General features: G+C 37.4%; 1 protein-coding gene across 3 annotated transcripts in view; it reads right to left on the reverse strand.

Moving 5' to 3' along the window:
* LOC120245535 (charged multivesicular body protein 3) overlaps window positions 1-20,461 on the reverse strand; it is a 102,784-nt gene that overhangs the window by 35,562 nt on the left and 46,761 nt on the right. Inside the window, exons 1-2 of one of the 3 annotated variants that reach the window (XM_039252620.1) lie at window positions 16,888-17,064; window positions 293-607 (exon numbers count right to left, since the gene is read on the reverse strand). The exons of 1 other annotated variant lie outside the window; for it this stretch is intronic. In XM_039252620.1, coding sequence (XP_039108551.1) covers window positions 293-334 — 42 coding nt within the window. In that variant the 5' untranslated portion in view covers window positions 335-607; window positions 16,888-17,064. Of the gene's footprint in view, window positions 1-292; window positions 608-16,887; window positions 17,065-20,461 lie in introns of those variants that run through there. One more of the 3 variants, XM_039252619.1, reaches the window with a different exon arrangement.

A 20,461-nucleotide genomic window follows, 5' to 3' on the forward strand; every position in this document is an offset into this window, starting at 1 on the left:
TGTCGGTGTTGAGGAAGCACTAAACTACTCTAATGACTATCAAATTCTTATGCAACTGAAGTGTTTTCTAATTCTGCAGCTTCAAAAAAAAACTGAAGGAAAATCTGAGTTGTCAGATGATGAACCATTAAAACTAAATTTACATTAAATCACTCTATGCTCTTTGGTATATGATAGAGAATTTCAAAGAACTCGGGAACAATTTAATAATAAAACTTCCATTTCCATCTATTTAAATTAACAATGTTTCTGAGCATTAGATCTAATAAAATATAAAATAGGGCCTTCTTGCAGTTGTGGCACCTTGTGATGAGGCTCTCTGGTCCATACCCATAGCCAATGTTGTCCACAGGCTCTCTGCAGTTGGCACAGGTTTTAGGGGGCAGGAAGATGGTCACAGGTGTGGCACACTGCAACTGGGGCACCAGCCTCATTAGGTGAATGCCTGGGGATGGTCCAACTAGGCACGCTACAACGCCAGCTGCTGAAACCTGCCCTGCTTCTGGGCAAGGAGCGATTCGCTGGCATGCCCCTCTGTGTCTGTACAGAGGGTGCTGGCCACATAGCACAGATTCACACATTCAGTCCACCTCCTCGCCATGGTGGCCTATTACCAAAAATAGGTGATTAGGCTTCCAGGAAGATAAAAAGACATCCTCATCTGGTGTGACTGGCCCCTGCTGGTAGCTGACCTCCACCACTGCCAATTCAAAAAGTCTGCCTGTGATCACTACCAGAAATCCAACCAATAAGCCCATGATAAGCATCAGGGTTCACCTTTATAATAAACAATGGCTGTGGGATTTTAAATTAAAAAAAATAATAAATAAAACAGGAATAGAAACGATGCTGAACCTTGTAGCATTCATCCATGGGCACATGAACTAAATGGCATTTAAAAACCTATACAATTAAGAGAAGATGTATTTCCAATAAATTTCACTTTTTAATGATTTCATTAAAATCATTATTTAACAAAATCTGTACAAAACTTATTTTGCAACTGTAATAACTCCAACCAGAAGAAATAGTAAAGGACTTAAAACCATATACATATAAATTTTTTTTAATTTTAACATTAGTTTACAGACATTTCTTAAATAAAATTCACATTATAATTAGCCATTTCTGGGGCGCCTGGGTGGCTTAGTCGGTTGAGCGTCCGACTTTCGCTTAGGTCATGATCTCGCGGTTCGTGGGTTCGAGCCCCGCGTCGGGCTCTGTGCTGACTGCCAGCTCAGAGCCTGGAGCCTGTTTCAGTCTGTGACTCCCTCTCTCTCTGACCCGCCCCTGCTCACGCTGTCTCTCTCTCTCTCTCCTGGAAATAAAATAAAACATTTAAAAAAAATTTTATAATTAGCCATTTCAAAATACACAATTCAGTGACATTTAGTGCCTTCACAATGTTTTACAATCATCAACTCTCTCCAATTTCAAAACTTTTTTTAACATGTCAGAATACACTATACTCTTTAAATGATCTCTTCCTATGTCCTCCTACCCCATTCCCTGGCAATCACTAATTTGCTCTCTTTTGATCTGCTTATTTTTACTATTTCATATAAAAGGGATCATATACTCTGTAGTCCTTTGTGTCTGGCTTCTTGCATTTAGTACAGAGTTTCGGGGGTTCATCCATGTTTAGTATGTATCAATACTTCAGTACTTTTCATGGCTGAATAATATTCATCATACATATACACCACAACTTGTTCATTCATACATCCATTGATGGATATTTGGGTTGTTTCCATCTTTTAGTTACTGGAAATAGTCCTGCTATGAACATTTGTATACATGTATTTATTTGAATTCCTATTTTCAGTTCTTTGGAATATAGATCTAGGAGTAGAATTGCTCGATCATATGATGATTCTATGTTTATCTTTTTGAGGAACTCCCAAACTATTTTAGAAAGAAGCTTCACCACTTTATATTCCCTCCAGCAATGTTCAGGAATTCTTATTTCTCTACATCCTTATCGATACTTGTTATCCTCCAGTTTTGTTTTGTTTTTTTATTACAGCCAATCTGTTGGACCTGCAGAAGCAGTACATTGTGGTTTTGGTTTATATTTCTTTAATGACCAATGAAGATAAATATCTTTTCATGTGCTTGCTGCCCATTGGAGTATCTTCTTTGGAGAAATACCTATTCATGTCTTCTATACTTTTTTTTTAAGTTTAGTTGTCTTTTTGTTGTTGGTTGTATGAGTTCTTTTACATTCTGATAGTACAACCTTATCAGCTATGTCATTTACAAATAATATTCTCCCATCCTACAGGTTATCTTTTCACTTTCTTGATAATGTCCTTTGATGCACAAAAGTTTTCAATTTTGATGAATTTCAATTTGTCTATTTTTGCTTTTGGTGCTTGTGCTTCTGGTGTCATAGCTGAGAATCCACTGCCAGATATAAGGTCATGAAGATTTATCCCTATGTTTTTATCTAAGAATTTTATGGATTTCTAAGAGCTTTAATTTCTGTATATGGAATGACGTAGGTGTCCAGCTTCATTTCTCTACATGTGAATATCCATTTGTCCCAGCACCATTTGTTGAAAAGACTATCAACCACTGAATGGTCTTAGCACCCTTGCAGAAAATCAACCAGCCATACATGTATGGTCTATATGTCTATCTTTATACCAATACCACACTGTTTATGTTACTATAGCTTCATATTAACTTCTGAAATCAGGAACTGTGAATTCTCTAAATTTGTTTTTCTTTCTCAGTATTGTTTTGGCTATTCAGGGCCTATTGTATTACATATGAATTTGAGGATCAGCTTTTCCTTTTGGAATTCTTATAGGCACGGTATTGAATCTGCAGATTGCTTTGGGTGGTACTGGCATGTTAACAGCATTAAGTCTTGCAATCCATGATTCTGAAATTTCTTCTAGCAGTATTTTGTAGTTTTCAGTATACTAATATTTTGCTTCATTGGTTCAATTTACTCCTCAGTATTTTGTTCTCTTATATATCTTTGTAAACAAATTTTTTTCTGTATTTCCTTTAAAGAGTTTCATTGCAGGTGTAAAAAATACAACTAATTATTTTATAATTATCTTGAAACCTGCAAATTTGCTAAATTCATTTAATAAGTATTTTCTACATGAAGATTCTTTGGAGTTTTCTATGTATGGAATCATCCCATCTGCAAATACAGTTTTACTTTTTCCTTTTCAATGTGGATCTCTCATTTCTTTTTTCTTGCCCAAGTACTGTAGCTAAAACTCCTAGTACAATGTTGATTAGTAGTGGGAAAAACAGGAACAAGTTTTGTCTTGTTCCTAATCTTAGAAAAAAAGGTTTCAATCTTTCACAATTTACTATATAGTTAGCTGTATTTTCCATAAATGCCCTTTATTTATCATGCTAAGAAAGCTCCCTTCTATTCCTAGTTTGCTGAGCATTTTTATCATAAAAGATACGTACGTATTTTGGTACATAAAAGGTATATACGTTTCATATAATAGGATGACTGTTAAGTTATTTCAGGCATAAAAGTATTACATTAGGAGAAATCCATGTGGTGAAAGTAGAATGGAAATGGCAATTCTCTTTTTAAGAAGAAAGAGAATAATGAAAAATGCCTGACTATAAATAAGAATGTGTGCATGTATGTTTCAAATGAATATTGACAGGGATCAAATTGCCATGATGCTTTTAAAAGAGTGATATAACAAGTTTACAATATGCCAAAAATTACATCCTGTGCAACTCTACTTAAAATTATATTAATATTTGATAAATATTGTAAATATTAATAAATTTACAAATACTTACCAAATATTTATTTGATAAACACTGTATCCAAAAGGGTACATAAGTTGTCAAAATTATTTGAAGAGATAAAGGAAGAATTCTGAAGACACTCTTATTATCTAACCAGAACTTCAGAACCAGCAGAAAAGAAAACCCAAAGACTCATACATTCATTCAAATGTTTACTGAGTACCTGCTCAATGTGCTAGTGATACAGCAGGAGACAAACACTCCACCTTATGAACATACATTCTAATGAGGGAAAAAAAGACAGTAAGCAAATAAACAAGTAAATGCTGTCACAAAATGATTGCTAGAGAGAAAATGAAGCAAGAAAATAGGATGAGAGCAGTGGGGGGGGGGGGGGGGGGGGGTGCTATTTTTTATAGGGTGATGGAAGAAAGCTCAACTGCTAAGGTAACTTTTGAGCAGAGACCTCAAAAAGTCTGCAAGGGAACCATGTGACTATCTGCTAAGGTGGATGGGGTGGGGCGTGGGGGCGGCAGGGAGCAGGGAGGAGAAAGGGGCTGTAGCACTTTACTCAGTGAAAACAAAAGCCAGTAAGGGACCTAGGCAAAACAGTGTCCTTCTCTACAGACTAAGGGAATGGAGTACAAAAATAAATGTGGTTAAATAATGTTTGTCTGAACTGGCAACACTGATGGGTAAAGCTATTTGATTCAAGTTGACAAAAACATTTATGGTCTATTATATTATAGCAATAAATTCTGTAAGGCAGTAAGTTACTGCTAATCCAGTTTATTATAAAGCTAAACATAAGTTTTAGATTTTTATTCTCATGGGTCAAAATATTGATTAGCTCCTATTATTTCTGTTTTCAACTGTTAATCCCTGAGGACAGCCAATCAAGTGGAAGCAATGCACCCATGAAGGGTACCAACCTGTAGCAGTTACTAGAATTCCAGGAACCACACCTAGGGTAAGTTTCACAATTCACATTTAAGCCTTAAGGTGAGGCAGAATGAACCAGTGCAGTGATTTTTAAGCTTGTTTTTAGAGCAGGATCTTTCAAATAAATCTAACATAGAACTTCACAAATATAAGACGTACTGTGCCAATACACACTTATCATGTAGGATCACATTAAAATTCTGTACTACTATAAAGTAAATAAATGAGAATAGCCTGTCTTGATGAAAGATAAAACTTTAAATTAGCTGTTACAATGTTGTACCAACCTTAGCATCCAATTTATTTCCATATTTTGTTTACATGCCCAGTATTGAGAAAATTCTTTTTTTTTTTTTTAATGTTTATTTACTTTTAAGAGAGAAAGAGAGAGAGACCGTGTGTGAGCTGGGGAGGAGCAAAGAGAGAGAGAGAGAGAGACAGAATCTGAAGCAGGCTCTAGGTTCTGAGCTGTCAGCACAGAGCCCAACAGGGGGCTCGATCCGACGAACCGCTAGATCATGACCTGAACCAAAGTCAGACACTTAACTGACCGAGCCACTCAAGCGCCCCAGAGAAAATTCTAATTCAAAAAGAAAAGAAGTTATCACCTTATTACCACAGCTATTTAACAGTTTAACTGAAGCTTATCCATTGCTTAAATAAATCCAGAAGCTTAAAAACAAGTCATTAAAAACCAGTTGTTTCACGGGCGCCTGGGTGGCTCAGTCGGTTAATCGTCCAACTTCGGCTCAGGTCATAACCTCACGGTTTGTGGGTTCAAGCACCACGTTGGGCTCTGTGCTGACAGCTAGCTCAGAGCCTGAAGGCTGCTCTGGATTCTGTGTCTCCCTCTCTCTCTGACTCTCCCCTGCTCACGGTCTCTCTCTCAGAAATAAATAAAACATTAAAAAACCCAACTGGTTGTTTCAAAGTTTCTCATTATGTGTTTAACTGCTCATATTCCTTAAGGGTTGAGTACTCAGATCTAATACAATAGATGGCAATGGTAAAATGACTTTTGTAAAAAGGCATTATTACGTTGTTTATAGTAGCAAAAGACTAGAAATACCTAAGTGTATATCAATAGAGCACTAGTTCTATTAGTTAAACATATTAGAGAATTTCCATGAATGGACATTATGTTCTAATTAAACAGAAAAAGGCAATGCAATAAGGACTACCTGTGCAATTAATTCTCAAAATATAAATGAAAGTAAGAAAGTAAAGGACATTTACAGTATGACATAATATATGTTAAAGAGAGAAAGAAGGGTAAAGAGAGAGAGAGAAGAAAGGAGAAAAGAAAAGGAAAAAAAGAGAAGGGGAAGAAAACAGAGATGAAAAACGGGGGGGATAGAGATATTTATATGTTCACACATTACAGAATACCAATGGGAGAATCCAGAAGAAATTAGGCTGTTGTTTCAAGGATGGAAACTAAACAATTTGCTGCCTTTTGAATTTTTTATTATGTACAAATATAACCTATTTCAAGAATTTTTTTAAAAACAAAAGATAAAAAAGAATTGTGAAAAATATCGGGTTCTGAATACTGTTAAAATGTCCATACTACCCAAAGGAATCTACAGAGTCAATGCCATCCCTATAGAAATACCAACAGCATTTTTCATAGAACTAGAACAACGATACTAAAATTTGTATGCAATCACAGAAGACCCTGAATAGCCAAAGCAAACTTGAGAAAGAAGAAAGCTGGAGGGATCATAATCCCAGATTTCAAGATATACCACAAAGCTATAGTAGGAAAACAACACAAAAAACACATGTTTTTGGTAGAAAAATCGACACATTAATCAGAAGAACAAAAGTGAGAGACCAAAAATAAACCCATGCATAGATCATCAGTTAATCTATGACAAAGGAGAAAGAAAACACAATGGAGAAAAGACAGCCTCTTCAATAAATGGTGTCGGGGAAAACAGATAGCTACATGCCAAAGAATAAAGCCAGACCACTTCTTTACACCATACACAAAAATAAACCCAAAATGATTTAAAGACCTAAATGTGAGACCTGAAGCCATAAAACTCTTAAAAGAAAATTTTAGGCAGTAATCTCTTGGACATCAACTATCGCAATATTTTTCTCAGGCAAGGAAAACAAGCAAAAATAAACAATTAGAACTATATTGAACTAAAAAGCTTTTGCACAATGAAGAAAACCATAAGACAGAAAGGCAACTAATGGAAGAAGAAAATATTTGCAAATATATCCAATAAGGAGTTAATATTCAAAATAAATAAGGAACTCCCATAACTCAACACCAAAAAATCAATCTCATTAACAAATGGGCAGATGACCCAAATAGACAGTTTTCCAAAAAGATATAGAGACGGCCAACAGACATGTGAAAAGATACTCAACATTACTAATAATTAGGGAAACACAAATCAAAAACCACGGAAGCTATCACCTCACGCTAGTCAGAACAGCTAACATCAAAAAGACAAGAAATAAGTGTTGGTGAGAATGTGGAGAAAAGGAAGTTCTCATGCATTCTGGTGGGAATGTAAATTGGTACAACCCCTCTGGAAAACAGTACGGAGGTTCCTCAAACAATTAAAAATAGAGCTACCATAAGATCCAGTAGTTCTACTTTTGGATATTTATACAAAGTAAACAAAAACCCTAACTCAGAAAGATATATACACCCCACATTCATACAGCACTCTTTACAACAGTGAAAATATGGAAGCAACCTAAGTGTCCATCTGTAGATAAATGGATTAAGGTGGGGCACAAGTACAGAAATGGAATGTCACTCAGCTGTAAAGAGGAATGGAATCTTCCATTTGTGACAACATGGATGGACCTAAAGGGTATTCTGCTAAATAAAATAAGCCAAAGAAAAACAAATATCACAAGATTTCATTTCTATGCAGAATCTTAAAAAAAGACAAACAACAAAAAAAAAGATAGAAACAGACTCATAAATACAGAGTACTGGTGGTTGACAAATGAGAGAGGAGTGGAGGGAGGGGCAAAATAGGTGAAGGGGATTAAGAGGTACACAGTTCTGGTTATAAAATAAATCATGGAAATGAAAAGCTCAACACAGAGAACTTAGGGAATAATACTGTAATACATTTATTATGGATATTCATGATGTAGATGATTGCTGAATCTTTATGTTGTATACCTGAAATTAATTTAATACTCTATGTCAACTATATTTCAATTAAAAAATTTAAATGTAAGATTATTTTATGAATTTTTTAAAAACCCAGTTTATAAGTGCTTTAAATTGTCTTTGTTTGGAAGAAATATTTTTAAATCCTTTTTATTTTTTTATTTGAGAGAGAGTGCACAAGCAGGAGAGTGGGACAGTTTCAGTTTCAAAACTGACATTTAATCAGCATCTTCTAAAATAAAAGAAAAATATATGGCAAATGATAACTGAAGACTAAAGTCAATATGTCCTCATTACAGGGAAAAATAGTAACTAGTGAATTACCTACACTTACTTCCAAACCAGAGCAAAATAAGGTCACAAGTTTTCTGACAGCAAAAATACATATTCATCTCTTAAAAAGGCTTCAATATCATAAGTCATACTGTAAGGGATATGTAGCATATTTAGAGTAGCAACAGGAAAATAATACCACGAAAGAAAAATGTGCAAATGGCTGCAAAATAGAGAAGGGTATAATACACACTTGTTGAAAAAATAAAATGTAAACAAAGGCACTTAAGAAATGGGTCTAATTTAATGGGGGAACTTTTCAAAGAGAACTTGAGAGTTCCATCTCTGCTGAGATACAGAAAGCTGGGAAGACTGAATAAGACAGGAAGACAGTATTTTGAACTACAAAGTAACTTTTCCTGAACCTGTCAAAAATAGGTCACAAAGTAACACAGTAACAGGAAAATAAACAAACTCACTTCCAAGAAGAGAGGGAACAATGAACACTAAATTAGCTGTGACACAGCATGGGATGGCAGGCAACTTAGGGGCAATTAAGGAAAATTTGGTTAAAATTTTTAATAACTTGATGAAGTCCAAGAATGGGTTACTGGAGAACACAAAACCTCAGGAGCCACAGGCACAATGGGAGCTCACATATCCACTTTCAGTCTCAATTAAAAATGGTAGAAAAATCTTGAAATATAGACAAAGAACGTCTTCACTGGCTCATCAAACACAGCTGAGGAAAGAATGAACAAACCTGAAGTCAATAAAAGTTACCGAACTAAAAAACAAAATAAAATAAGACCAGGTATTCAGGAACTAAGTGATATAACAAATGGTCTAACCGATGTATAATTGGTATTCCAGCAGGCGATAAGAGAGAAAACGAAGTACTTAAGGAGAGAATGGCTGAAAAGTTTTCAAAAATAATGAAAAGTATCAAACCACAAATCTAAGAAGCTTAGAGAATCCAAAGCCAGAGACACCAAAAACAAAAAAAACAGAATGTAACACTACAAAACACACCTAAACACATTATATTAAAAATGCTGAAAATCAAAGGTAAAATCTTAAAACCAGCTATGGAGAAAAAAAATACAAATTACAAAGGACCAAAAATAAGAATTACATCAGACTTCTCAAAAGAAACTATGCAAATCATAAGACAATAGAGCGTCTTTAAAATGCTGAAAGAAAAAATTATTTCAATCCCAAATTCTATACAGGTGAAAAATATCATTTAAAAGTGAAGAAAAATTTCAGATTCAGCTCTGACATATAAAGAGCTCAGGAGTCATCACTCTTGTCCTATGACCAGAAAAAAAGAAAAAATTTTTCTTGGACTCATCAGAAAATCAAGGCAAACTACTAACCAAACTACAGGGCAAATGTGGAGAGAAGAGGTGAATACTGAGAATCACAGAGACATGCTCACCTGGAACACTGGAAGGAACATTTAAGTGGTAATTTTGACTAGTGGTAATTTTGCTGCAGGATGGTTACAGAGTATCATGAGAATGAAACTCCTAGGTGACACCACAATTTCAAGGGTTTTACCTCCAGAAACCCCCAGAAGCTTCTCATGGTGAAAAGGCAAGAAAGATCCCCCTGTGTTTCAGACATAGGGAGGGGGAAAGTAACCACTCTGAAATATGCACTGACTGTTTTCCATAACAAAGGCCTATTCTGCAATAAAAGAAACCTTACGAGAGCCTTGTTCGACTTTGGGGAAGGGCATTTACCAGACTGCTCCTTTTTAGTCTTCTTTTGTCACCAGCAGTGGGCAAGAAATTAAGAAATTATTTGCAAATGTCATAGTCCAGGGACATAGGTCACTAAAACATAGACTTAATAAGATTATAGAATGCTCCAGTCCCCCACATCTTACTATCACACCAACAGGGCTCCAATGTAACAATGAATTAGAGTTAAAAGAGATGCAAGGAAAGTTTTATCCATCTATAAAGAGTTTTATTGGATGCCCAAGATAACAAGGAGATAAAAACAGGAACACTAGAATAACTTTAGCCTATGGCACCCATAGCTACAGCAAACATTAACAAAGCCAAACTCCTAGTCTAATTAACATAAAACCTCATGCTGAGGACCAATTCACCTCTGTTCCTTTTTTTTTTTTTTTTAATATTTTTATTTCTTTCTAGGAGAGAGAGAGAAAGACAGCATGAGCAGGGGAGGGTCAGAGAAAGAGGGAGATACAGACTCTGAAATAGGCTCCAGGCTCTGAGCTGGCAGTCAGCACAGAGCCCGACGCGGGGCTCGAACCCACGAACCGCGAGATCATGACCCAAGCGAAAGTCGGACGCTTAACCGACTAAGCCACCCAGGCGCCCCAATTCACCTCTGTTCCTAATACCTCATGTATCATGACCAGTTTTCAACATAAAGTTACAAGGCATTCTAAAAGGCAAGAAAGAGCATTCTGAAGAGATAAAGCAAGAATTAGAACCAGGACTGGATGTGACATAAAGATTGACATGTTTTGGCTCTTGTAAAAAAAAAAAAAAAAAAGTAGCTATTATCTAAGAAGAGATGGATACTGTAAGCATGTGCAGGGAATTTTTTCCTATAATTAACTAAAGCAAACTAGTTTTTAAGAGACCTCACTTCATATCTTCAGGATAATGCTAAGCTCAATATCCATTTATTAACATCTTAAAATGACAAGTTATACCTTATGTTTATATTTATCAAAGTACTTCGATAATTAGAAGCACTGAGACATAAATTAGAACAATTCAATACCTATGTAGAAGGTGGCAACTGATAGAATTGATAGAACAATTTCTCATGACTACCAGAAAGTATTTCTTTCCCCATATGTTAGCAATAATCAGGAAAATAGTTAAAGAACATGTTTTCTGAACTTGTTCAAGTCTCGGCTTTAAGGTTACTTTGAGGAGGGCTTGCCTGATCCCAAGGACAGGTTAAACCCCTTGCAGCATAATTACACACAATGCTATACCTCCTTACTTTTGTAAACCGCGCTGTATTTATAATTAATAAAAGACTGTCCACTCCAGAAGGTCAAAGATCTTTTATTTATTCACTTGGCCCATGCACAACATCTGGCACAAAATAGATGCTTAATAAATTATTGAGCACCTATCTATGCTGAATTCAACTGCATAGATAGAATATGTGTTCCTTGGAGAAATGGCTGATTCCAAAACTCAGGCTGGAGTATACTAATCACATTGCTATAGACAGTTTGTGCGTCTACATGTTTGTGCCACCTTGCCAAATTTGTATTTTAAACATAATCCCCAATGTGACAGTATTTGGATGTGGTGCCTTGGTCATGAGTGCAGAGCCCTCATGAATGAGTTTAATGACCTTACAAAAGAGACCCCAGAAAACTTGATTCCCCCTTCTGTCATGTGAGGACATAGTGAAAAGATAGCCATCTATACCTAGGAATAGGTCCTCACCAGAAACTGAATCTATGGGTGCACTGATCGTAGACTTCCCAGCCTCCAAACTGTGAGAAATAAATTTCGGTTATGTATAAACTACCTAGTCTACAGTATTTTGTTACAGCAGCCTGAGCAGACTAAAACAGATATATAGTGAAAACTAAGTTACCTTCCCACTTTTGACCCTCAGCTACCTAGTACCTTTCCCTAAAAAATTATAAAATTATTTATTATAAAATTATTCCCTAAATAAATTGTACCTCTGTAAACTGGGGATTTGTGTATCCTTCAAGATTTAAAACATAAACAAAAGTAGAAATTTACCAAAAGGAACAAATATAACTGACCTTAGGTTAAAATATGCCTATTGTGATCACTGTCAGATGGATATACAGAAGAGGGACAAGTAAGCTATACTTCAAATGTGTAGCTGTTCTCTCACCATCTCTACTTTTGTTCATCAAGCATATATTTGATAGGCACCTTACTCTTGCTAAGGGAGTTCAACACTATACTGACCCAGTGAATGATAAAGAAAAATCTGATCCTTGCTCTCAGGTAGCTTACATTTTTGTTGAGGGAACAAAGTAGAAAAGTATTCTCCTAGGATAACCTTTTCTCTAGTAGCTTCTCTTATTTACTGAATTCTGTCCAAAACTGAACTCTGTGGTTCCTTCTTCTCCACTATTACTACCTCATCAAACCTGATCTTTTCCTTAATTCTCTCAATTTCAGTTCATGATACCACACTGAAGGGACTGATAGGTTTGACTGGAGGTGAGGTTAAACAGAAAGCCAAGAATCAGTTCTGCACTCTTATTCCACATCAGTAGGTCAATAAATTCTGAACACATACCCTAAATATTTCTAAAATTCACCTTATACTCTCTATCTCTGTATTTCCACTTAGTTAAGACTTGCATTATCTCCCACCTGGACCACTAACTGGCCTCCAAACCTACATCTCTTCCCTCCAATTCTTGCTCCAAACCACTATTCTGAAAGCTCCCCGTCTTTAGTAGGCATGACACACAAGCCTTTGCTAATCTGCCCTCTACCTACTCCTCCAATTTTATATCTGACCCTGACATCACTCTCCCTGCATCCCACTCAGATTTCACAGTATTTCCTCCTCTAACAACTCTTGAGTTTTTTCTGGTTCCTCCAACCTATGTTCCACACTTCTACATCTTGCATATGCAGTTTGCTTGGGACTCCCTCTTTCCTAAATCTGTACCGAATCATCCACATGATTAATGTGTCTTGTGACAAGACTCAGATATCCTCCATGACCAGGTCTTCTTCCTCACTTGAACTGTAATCACTCCTTCCACTGTGACATCACAGATCTTGTATATACATATTTCACTGCCCTTATTTACCCTAAAATATAAGAATCTGTTCACATGCCAGTCTGCCCTAGGAACCCTGGTATTCTTTGATGTTGTCATCTAGTGTCTTATTTTTGAAAACCTTGTGTCCAGCCCAATGCACACTGAAATATTTCAAAAAATGTTTGTTGTATGAACTAAGTAAATGAAGCTTTCTCTTTTCCTCCATTTCCCCAACCCACAACCATGAGACGTGACTCAGTCCAAGGATGTAAGTTGGTCATATGATTTAGGAATTCTGCTGCCATGATTGTAACTACTCTACCCAAAGGCTAAATTGGCAAAATCCCTAATAAGGACAGCGTAATTTTCCAGCAGAACCTCAAGTCCAAGAGAAGAATCTCCTTCCAGCACAACCGCATGCCCTCTTGATTCCCAACACAACGCAATCACAAGTTTCTAAATAAATTATACACCTCCTTCATCCTTAGCAGGCCCAATCTACTCTCCACTTGGCCACTTTAAGACAGAACAAATTTCACCACTAAAATGCCTCCATGAAAGCATCTGAGATGCCTGAGGGTGACGACTTTACTCTGTAAGGCCCCTTAAACAGCTAAAATGTTCCCTGGAGTAAACACCATTCATCTTAGGACTATTTGACTTGAAACTGTGATCTTATTCCAACCATTATTTACTTATTTATTATTCATTCATACTCAACATTTATTCAGCACACACTCTGTACTGCATACTATACCAGAGCTGTGTGAACACCACCCTTAATATATTTTACTTGCCGGACTTGTGACCATGGCCTAAATGACAATCATGATGATGTGACACAGCTGCACCTGGCCCATTTATCTTCTGCTGGGATGAGGACCCACACACCCTCATCTTCCAGCCCCCAGTGGAAGACATACTATAAATTTATCCTAACTCAAGAGTTGCCCCGCTGAGACTTCGGCATTTTGTCAATTCTCTCTCTTCTTCTCTCTCTGCCAGCACTATCTTTTGCTTTAATTTCCTTTACTTCTTTTATAAAGCTGACCATTTTTCTTCTTCTCGCTCTTAAAAAATGCCAAACTAAAACTAAAATGCCTATTAACTGTCTTCTTATTCATATAGGACTCCCAACACTTTATTTGTATGTCAGCAGCTACAGAGAGAAAAAAAAAAGTAGTTCTCATTCCTGCTTCATTGGCACTTTTTGGAATTACAAACTCAACACTGAATAACTGGGGCAGGTGAGAAAACATTTTCCTTGGTCATAAATCACAAGTTACACAGAGAACTCAGTAGAAGCTGAACCTAAAGCAAACAGAAACACTGACAAATTAGAACAAGATATAATCAGAATTCAAATGTTAGCTTGAAGTACTTTGAAGAAGAACTTGAAGAAAACCGTGGGCAGGGTATCTCTTGCACTAGTTAAATAAATAATCTAATACTAAAAATCCTACTAACTAGTTAAGAACCAATTCACAATATAGCCAGTCTAGCAGGAGATGGGTTGAAAACATGATAGTAAAGGGCCAAATCATTTCTGATCACCCCAGCCTAAGGGTGATCACTCCAACCTCGGAACTCCTCTAATGTCTGTACAGTACCCAATCCAGACTTGTTGAAATGCCAATCTTACTTGCTAGATGATATATTCCTTGGCTGTTTATTTCATCTTTTTGCTTTATTTAACAAATTTTTTTCTTAAGTTAATTTTTGAGAGAGAGAGAGAGAGACGCAGTGTGAGCAGGGGAGGAGCAGAGAGAGAGAGACACACACACAGAAGCTGAAGCAGGCTCCAGGCTCTGAGCTGTCACCACAGGAGCCAGATGCAGAGCTCGAACTCATGAACTGTGAAATCGTGACCTGAGCCAAAGTCCGACGCTTAACTGACTGAGCCACCTAGCCACCCTCTTTATTTCATCTTTATGATACTCCACTGATTTGAAAACCAATCTCATGCATTAGCCCTAAAATTTTCTAGTGTGAACTGACTTTCCTAGGTAGGTTACCCTACTGGAAGAGTATATTGACATCATGTTCTTAGCAATTATAGTTACCATTTAAAAATATTCTAAGTATTAAACAAGCAACACATGTACAAGACATCAGTTTAAATAGTATGCAACTGTTTTCCCAGAATCTTATCTTATGAATGGCAAAGACCGAAGGAAATAATTTTTCTTTAACATCAAAAATATACTTTCATAATAACAAGCATCTTTGAATACATACATGCGACAAAACATGCATCTTTATAATGCTCTACAGCTTATACACACAAGAGTATGTAATGTTACACCCTCTTACCTCATTTAAGTGCCACAATTTTTATTTTACAGAAAGTTGAGTAAGTTGCCTAAAGAAACTAATATTTATAGAGTATGCACTGTTGTAGAACCTATGACTAACAAATATAACCAAGATTAAGACAGACATTATGTGTCAGCAACTTCATGACGTAGGACATTGGTTTTTAAAAACGTCCAGCAGGGACACCTGGGTGACTTAGCTGGCTGAGTGTCTAGCTCTTTGTTTCAGCTCAGGTCATGATCTCACGGTTCATGAGTTCAACCCCCAGAATAGGCTCTCTGCTGACAGGTGGTGGGAGCCTGGAGTCTGCTTCAGATTCTGTGTCTCCTTCTCTGCCTCTGCCCCCACTCATACTTTCTCTCAAAAATAAACTTAAAAAATTTTTTCTATAAACTTGCCCACAAAAGCTGAACAGGTGAGATCATTTACTAAGTAAAGGATTTCAGGGTTTGTTTGTTTCCATTACTGATAAATCTGTACTGGATGTTGTAAAACAATGCTTCTCAAACGTTAATGTTCACACTTAAATCCCTGGTGAACTTGTTAGAATTCAAATTATGATTAAATAGGCCTTGGGTAGGCTCCCGATTTCTAAAAACCTCCCAGGTGATGCTTAACCCGGTCTCCATTTGAGTGTCAAAGTTGTAAAATATGTAAGGAATTAACCCAAGGGTGCCTGGGTGGCTCAGTCAGTAAGTGACCAACTCCTGATTTCGGCTCAGGTCATGATCTCATGGTTCATGGGATGGAGCCCAAGTCCAGCTCTGTGAGGACAGTGCAGAGCCTGCTTGGGATTCTCTCTCCCTTTCTCTATGCCTCTTCCCCACTTGAGCTTACTCTCTCAAAATAAATAAACTAAAAACAAAACAAACTTGACCCTAACTAGCACTACTAGCCAAAACTTTACAGCCTTTCATCTTCCATGACTCTGAAGTGAAAAATATTATCATTCCTAGTTAATAGACAAGACTAAGGCACAGAGAAATGAACTTTCCCTAAATGCTTGGTCTGTGGAAAACCAGGGTTCAAACTTAAGAAGACCGACTCTGCAGGACACTCTTAACCGCTACGCATTACACCGACATCATTTCAGTTGACAGGCAAACCCAGAATTCGAAGCCAGGTCGAGTTATCCTCGGTACCATTCCCAAGAGTCGGGGGCCTACTACAATTCACGTATGTCTTCAGTCAACACAATGCTGTAGGGCAGGGAAGGAGGAAACAGAGCCTCCCATTCAACGCGGCAGGAGAGGTGGAAGGGCCGGCAGGTGCCTCCTCTTCCGCGCAGCGGTGGCTGGGATCCCGAAGGACCGGGACAGGGCCGCCGACGGCCGGAGGCGAGCATTAGGGGCGGGGCGTCGGTAGGGAAAAGTTGCGGGCTGGATGTACCAACACAGGAAGGGGTTTCCAGAGGCCAGGACCGCCTTGCTACCTCCGCGCCCAGTGCCGGAGCTGAGAAATTCTTTATCCAGCCCCAGGCTACCTTGTGGGGTGCTGAGGTAGCAGCTATCTTTAGCCACAGCCGCCTCCTTAGAGACTCTTGCTCTGGCCCCTCTGTCGAGTGGAAGGCCCCGGAAATGGGGGCCGAGCGGCACCTGGGCAGCTGCAAGGGAGAGTGGCCAGTCGCTTACCAACTCGACTACGCCCCACGCAAATTCCCCGACTTTTCTGCCGCCGCCGTAGCCCTTACCAGTTCTTTGGGCGGCTTCTCCTGGGTTTTCCCAAACAGGCCCATGGCGAATTGAACTCGTCTTGCCCCTTCTGGCTTTCCGTTCCCCGCGCCCAGGCAGGTCACGGACAGCCGCCTGGGCGGGGCGGGCGAGAGGAAAGGAGCCCAGACTCCCAGGGTAAAAAGTGGCCACAAAGAAGGTGGTGCGCATGCGTGCGGCGCATGCGCAGAATTGGTTCAGGCGCAGTTTCGTCGGAGAGATTGTTGCAATTGCGCCCCTTCTGCGAGGGGATTTGTAGATGGTAGTGACGATTTCGGCGTGTTTTCGTGGGGTGTGGAAGGGATTCCTTCGGCAGATACGAATTTATTAACTACATGTGGTGATTACAGCTGCTCCTGATACTTCTCTTAAGCCTGTATGTTGTGGCACCGGAAATCTATCTCCACCTAGACGAGGTACATTTACAACCACTTTTCCCAACGGCATCACTCCGGAGTCCCCTAGGCAGGTCAACTTGCGGCAAGGCAGAAACGACCCCTTCTTGCTCCCGCTAAACCTATTCCTCCCCTCTGTTGTCGCCAACATCACCTAATCACTCTAACCTGGGCATCATCTTCTCTACCCCCTTTACCGAGTACCAATAATAGTAACTTTTCCATGTGTTTGAACTCCATCCCTCTCCTTTCCGCCCAAAGTGTCACAGCGTTTGTTCGGGCCATCGTTATTTCCAACGTGGATGATTCCTACCTGGTATTTGTGTGTCCGTCGTCTTATACTCCGCATGGAGTATTACCTTAATCACACTCTCAAAAGCATCTGTGATTAAAAAGGACTAGAGGCATTTTAGCCCAGCAATCTGACTGAACCTACACAGTGAGCTGATGGTTTCTGTCATTACCTCACATCCTGGTGGAGAGCCATTCATTTAGTGCCACAACCCCACACTCCCATTTCTGGTGGTGAATGGTACAACCACTTTGAAAACGTTTTAATAATTTCTTAAAATGCTAAACATACACCTGTCTTACACAATTCCACTGCTAGCTGGATACCCCAAGAGGAGAAAAAGGAAATGTCTTTACAAAGACTTATAAATGAGTGTTCATGGCACCTTTATTGGTAATAGCCAAGAACGGAATATCCAAATGTCCATCAAAAGATGAATGGATAGATCAATTGCGATAGATCCATACAATGGAATGGATTGCTACTCAGCAATAAAAATGAACAAACTATTGATATATGCAACAATATGAATCTCAAAATAATTATGCTGAAAGAAGCCAGGAAAAAAGAAAAGTATATACTATATGAGTACATTTATATAGCATTCTAAAAAATGTGAACTAATCTGTAGTGACAGGAAGTGGCTCAGTGGGTTGTTAGGAAAGAGGCAGGAAGGAGGGATCAGAAACACATAAAGAAGCTCTTGGAGGTGATGGCTATTCTCTTGATTGTGGCAATGGTTTCACAGATGTATACAATGTCAAAACAAATGGGTAATTTATGTGCAATTTATGTCAATCACACCTCAATAAAGTTCTTTTAAAAATACCACAGATTCATTGTAAAAACTAAAATCCCATAGTTAAGGAGATGGAGGGAGGCAAACCATAGAAAGCTCTTAAATACTGAGAACAAACTGAGGGTTGATGAGGGTGAGGAAGAGGAAAAAATGGGTGATGGGCATGGAGGAGGGCACTTGTTGGGATGAGCACTGGGTGTTCTATGGAAACCAACTTGAAAATAAACTATAAAAAAATAAATATATCAATTAAAAATAAATGAAAAATAACAAAACTAAAATCCCATTTTTACTTCTTCAGGGGAAAAGATCCCAAAGAACCTTATAATTAAATTACTATAATTATAGATAGTATGAATTACTTGAGATCTTTTCCTTCGGAATATGCTTTCACATTTTTTGCTTAGTTCGGATCATATTACTCATATTGTTTTGCAATCTCCTTTTAAAAAATTTTTACATAGATTGTCATTGATATTAATATTTATAGCTAAGGACTGGGTGTTATACATAGGGGATGAATCACTGCTATGTACTCCCAAAATCATTATTGTACTATATGCTAACTTGGATGTAAATTAAATAATTAATTAATTTTAAAAAGAAAAGTATTTAAAACATTAAAAAAAAAGAATAGTTTACCTGACAGTAGACATTAGCAAGTGGTGGTCCCAATGTATTAAAATTTATTATATTAAATCAATTGATTTTAATAATTAAATTAATAATGAATTAATAATACATAAATAAATAAAATTAAAATAAGAATTTTAAGTTACAGATGTTTTAATAGTTAAAATATATTTTGAAAATGAAATTTAGATCAAACTTTATTCCACCCCTGAAGCACAGGGCAGTTTTAAAACCATTCCACCAGACTCTAATAAAACTAAAGGCAGAAAATACGTTTTAGTCATCTCTGTCTCTTCAATATCAACCAAATAGTTTTATGAATGAATATTGTTATTTGAAGATATGAAAAAATTGATTTCTAAGCTAAGCCCTAAAATTACCTTATTAAAAGTTCATCTGTGTTGATAAAAAAAATTTTATAGTCGAGGGATTCTATGGTGGAAATGGACTAAAATTTATTTAACCATCTCTCTTTTGTATGAGATTAAGTGGTTTCTAATTTTTCCTTATTAAGTAATAAACATAGAAACAGTTTAAATTGTAAAATACTACCAATGTTCTCTACACAGGTTGCACAGTTTTGAACTACCAACAGCATATGAGAGCATCTTCCCTAAATCCTTGCTAACAATGAATATTATCAATATTTTGCACTTTTACCAATCTGATGGTATAAAATATTGTTCTTAATTTTCATTTCTATGATTGCTAACCTACATGAGCATCCTTTTGTTTTTTTATCAGATATTTTAATTTCTTCTGTGAATTACTTCTTTGTATCCTTTGCCCATTTTCCATTTTATTGTTTTCCTTTTTTCCTTCCCTCGTTTTAATATGAAGGAAACCTTTGAAAATGAGAAATCTAGGAAATGTTTTTAAAGTTTCCTTCACCATATCTCTCCTCATATTTTCCTTTTTTTTTTTCTTTTTGAATGAACCATAAGGCAGCAATTTTTCAAAGAGGAGGACACTGACTTCCAATTAGTCAACAGTATGTATCAAATACCTACTAGGGGTCAGGCATTCTATAGGCTCTAGGGAAACCATAGTGAAAAAAATGAACTTAATACAATCTGGTGAGAAGGACAGGTATTAAACAATGGTGATCCATAAAATGAAGTGAGTTACTACAAATGTGCAAAATTCTGGCCGTAGGAATAACACGGTGATCAGTGAATCTACCCTGAACGTGTTATACATAAGTGAGCCTTGCAGAGTGAACCAGCAGAGATATTAGGAGTACCCAGTACAAAAGAAACAGCATGTGCCTAAGAGCCTTTCCAGTTTCTGGGTTTAGGCTTGGGACCATCTGCACTTCAGTTCCTAAAGCTGCACTTGTTTGACAATTGGTTATCAAGGGCTGAGAGGTCAAAGGGAGTGTGGAGAAAGGTTTGATTGGGCATGTGGCATCTATCTAAAATAAAGAGCCCATAGCT

Source organism: Hyaena hyaena, unplaced genomic scaffold (assembly GCF_003009895.1).
Source record: "Hyaena hyaena isolate Hyena2069 unplaced genomic scaffold, ASM300989v1 scaffold_421, whole genome shotgun sequence".
NCBI lineage: Eukaryota > Metazoa > Chordata > Mammalia > Carnivora > Hyaenidae > Hyaena > Hyaena hyaena.